General features: G+C 47.0%; 1 protein-coding gene across 1 annotated transcript; it reads right to left on the minus strand.

The window, feature by feature from the left end:
• Positions 1-503: 503 nt before the first annotated feature.
• LOC308355726 (olfactory receptor 10J3-like) lies at positions 504-1,445 on the minus strand (the record flags this gene model as incomplete). The annotated part of the gene is made up of 1 exon (XM_080824167.1): positions 504-1,445. The coding sequence occupies one exon, from the start codon at positions 1,443-1,445 to the stop codon at positions 504-506; it is 942 nt and encodes a 313-aa protein (XP_080680293.1).
• Positions 1,446-3,538: the final 2,093 nt, after the last annotated feature.

The raw sequence follows: 3,538 nt of genomic DNA on the forward strand, positions 1-3,538 counted from the left end.
AGCTGTATGCACGCATATGGGATAGAACACAGGTGGGAGTGACCTAGGCAGGTAAATCTTTCCCCTCTAGTCTTGAGCATTTGCCAAGCCATTTTTTTAAAAGGTTTATTCATTTATTTATTTGTCAGAGAGAGAGAGAGAATGAGTAGGGGGAGGGGCAAGAGGTAAAGGGAGAGGGCCAGGCAGACCCCTGCTGAGTGCAGAGCTGGACATGGGACTCAATCCCAGGACTCTGGGATCATGACCTGAGCTGAAGGCAGATGCTTCACAGACTGAGCCATGCAGGTGCCTCACCTATCTATCTACCTGTGCCAGGCCACTTTTTATCCTCTCTGAAGAAGGGCATAGGAAACCATGACAAACTCAAATGGAAGCCCACAGTTTTGGTCCCCATACTTTGGTCTGTTCTTCTTGATCTCATACTTAAAAGCGTTATTGAAACAGCATTAAAATCAACATATATTTACAAAATCAAATGAAAGGCTTTCAACAATCTCACCTTGCTACGAGGAAAGGGGCCTCCGCCCCACAGCTCTGTGCAGAGCATCCTTGACCTCCTTGTTCCTCAGGCTGTACACGACAGGGTTCAACAGGGGAGTGATGACCGTGTAGGTCACAGAGATGAGTCTGTCCTGCCCCAGGGAACTCTGGGACTTGGGCTTGAGGTAGATGATGGAGGCGCAGCCATAGTGGACAATGACCACGGTGAGGTGGGAGGCGCAGGTGGCGAAGGCCTTCTTCCGACCCTCGGCCGAAGCGATCTTAAGGATGGCGGAAATGATGAGGACGTAGGAGATGAAGACCAGGCCCATGGGTAGAACCAGGACACAGACGCTGACAACAAAGTTGATGATCTCATTGACAGTGGTGTTCGTGCAGGCCAGCTTCAGCAGGGGCCTCACGTCACAGAAGAAGTGAGAAATGACAAAGGCGTCACAGAAGGGAAGGCCAAACACAGATGTTACCTGGACAACGGCCATGCCCAGACCAATTCCCAGTGATCCGGATGCTAACTGGACACAGACCTCTTTACTCATGATGACCGAGTACCGTAGGGGGTTGCAGATGGCCACGTAGCGGTCGTAGCCCATGGCCGTGAGCAGGAAGCAGTTGTTGATGCCAAAGGTGAGATAGAAGAAGAGCTGAGTGGCACAGTCTTGGATAGCAATGGGCTGTTGGGGGCTTAGGAGGCCAGAAAGCATACGGGGAATGATGGCCACAGTGTAGCAGGTCTCAGAGAGGGATAGCATGCTCAGGAAGAAGTACATGGGGGTGTGGAGGTGACGGTCCAGGCGAATAATAGTCACGATGACAACATTGCCAGAGAGAGTCAGCAGGTACAGAGTTAGAAAGACAACAAAGAAGACAAGCCTGTGATGCCACCCAAAGCCGGAGAACCCTTCCAAGAGGAACTGGGTCACAGCAGTGGAGTTTGGCATTGACATTGAGAGAGGTCTAGGTCTGGGCAAAGGACAGGTATGATGAGCCAACCACAAAAGAGAGTAGGCTAACCCAAGGCCTTCAGTAAAAAGTGTGTCCATCAGCTGAGCAATGCCCGAGACCTCAAGAGTCATCAGTATCTGCTGCTATCATCACCTTTGCCCACCCTCTTCTTCGGCTCTACAGCAGCGTTACCCCAGGACCCTGAGAATGATGGCAGAGAGAGATCTGGGAGGAACAGTAGAGACAGAGTAAAGGAAAGATGAGTAGAAGTAATTACCCAGACACTGGCAAGGTGAGTCCAGGTCAAGGAAGAAGCTCAGCACTGTAGTTCCTCCTCAAATGCTCTTGAATTAGCTGGGAAGGATCTGGTGAGGAATAATAAGTAAAGTGGAAGACAGAAGAGAGCTGAGGCTGACAGTCTTCCGACACTGGTCAGAACACACTGTCACCGCCCAGTGCTCCAGCCCCAGCCTGCAAGGATTTCTGCTCTCCCAGAACCCTACCTATGTCCTAGCTTCACTTCCCTAAGCCCTGAACCTAAAAATCCCCAGTGATCATGAAAGACTAGAAATGGGAGCATTTCAATAAAAAGTTCCTCCTGAAAACCCCGCACCAAGTATCCTCCATGGACAATGGTTTGATAAGGCCCAGCAGGTATGCAGCTTAACTCCTTGAATTCGAGCAGAAAACAGGATGGAACAAATCCAAGGATATCCCTTCGAGTAGGGAATGGGTTTTCCTAGTGTGAGAGCAAAGATGAAATTCACCTAATTGGAGAAGACCAGGTCTACTTTTTCCTCCAACTTTGCACATTCCAAGTTGAGATAGGAATAGAAAGGAGCTCCTCTCATGTGAGCTCAGAATTGGAGACTACAGTGGCAGGTTTAGCCTTGCCCTTTAAACCCGTATCTACTCCTGGTAGAACATACCATGTTTAACCATCATCTCCAACCAGATAGCTGAGAATCATCCTTTTCCATCCAGAAAACATCCTGAAATTCTGTCATCTCTGTCCCCTCCTCCCTGTGCTTTCCACCAACACCCAACTTCTGAGCACACACAATCATTCTCTGCAGGGTCTGCAATGGTCTCCCAGCCAAGCTCCCTCATTGCAGTGACCTTGGTCCAAGTCCAAGCCTGCCTCCTGAATGTTGTCATAACATTCTTAAAAAAAAAAAAGAAAAGAAAAGAAAGAAAAGAAGGAAATCTGCTAATGGGATTCACCCAAAGAATACGAAAACGCAAACTCAAAAAGATTTACGCACCCTTATGTGTACTGCAGCATTATTTACAATGTCCCAATTACACCAGCGGCCCCAGTGTCCATCAGTAGATGAATGGATAAAGCTGTGGTATATACACACAATGGAACATTACTCATCCACAAAGGAGGATGGAAGCCTACCATCTGCAAGAACGTGGATGGACAAGAGAGCCTAATGCTCAGCGAAATAAGTCAGAGAAAGACAAATACCATCCCATCTCACTTACACATGGAACTTAAGAAACGAATACAACAAAGAAAAAGAAAGAGAAAACCCCAAAACCAGGCTCTTTATTATAGAGAACAAACTGATGGTGACCAGAGGGGAGGTGGCTCGGGAAGGGGTGAACGGGCGAAGGAGATTAACTGTATAATTATGGTGATGAGCCCGGAGTAGTGTATGGGAGTGCCGAATCCTCTATATCACACACCTGGAATTAATGCAACGCTGTAGGTTAACTCCACTGGAATTAAGATAAAAATTTTAAAAATCTGATTATGGAGCTTGCCTGCATAAATTCCTTCAGTAGCCACCTGAAATTTGAAGCATGATATTTAAAATCATTTCTAAATTGAGTATAGTAATACCTCTTTGGAGTCACCGTGAGTATTAGAGGGGTTAGTGTATTTGAAGAGTTTGACACAACACTGGGTATGGGGAGGGGTGTTCAGCCCAGGCTCGAAGGATTTTTAAACAAGCCTTTGATCACATCCAGCCTTGATTTATAATTTTCATCATTTCCCTTCCAATTGCTTATACGGACTTTTTTATGTGCTTTAAAAATCTTTCTTGAAGGGCACTGGCCAGATCCGTGTATTGTTCTATGTACT

Source organism: Martes martes (genome assembly GCF_963455335.1).
Source record: "Martes martes genome assembly, chromosome: 15".
Taxonomy (NCBI): Eukaryota; Metazoa; Chordata; class Mammalia; order Carnivora; family Mustelidae; genus Martes; species Martes martes.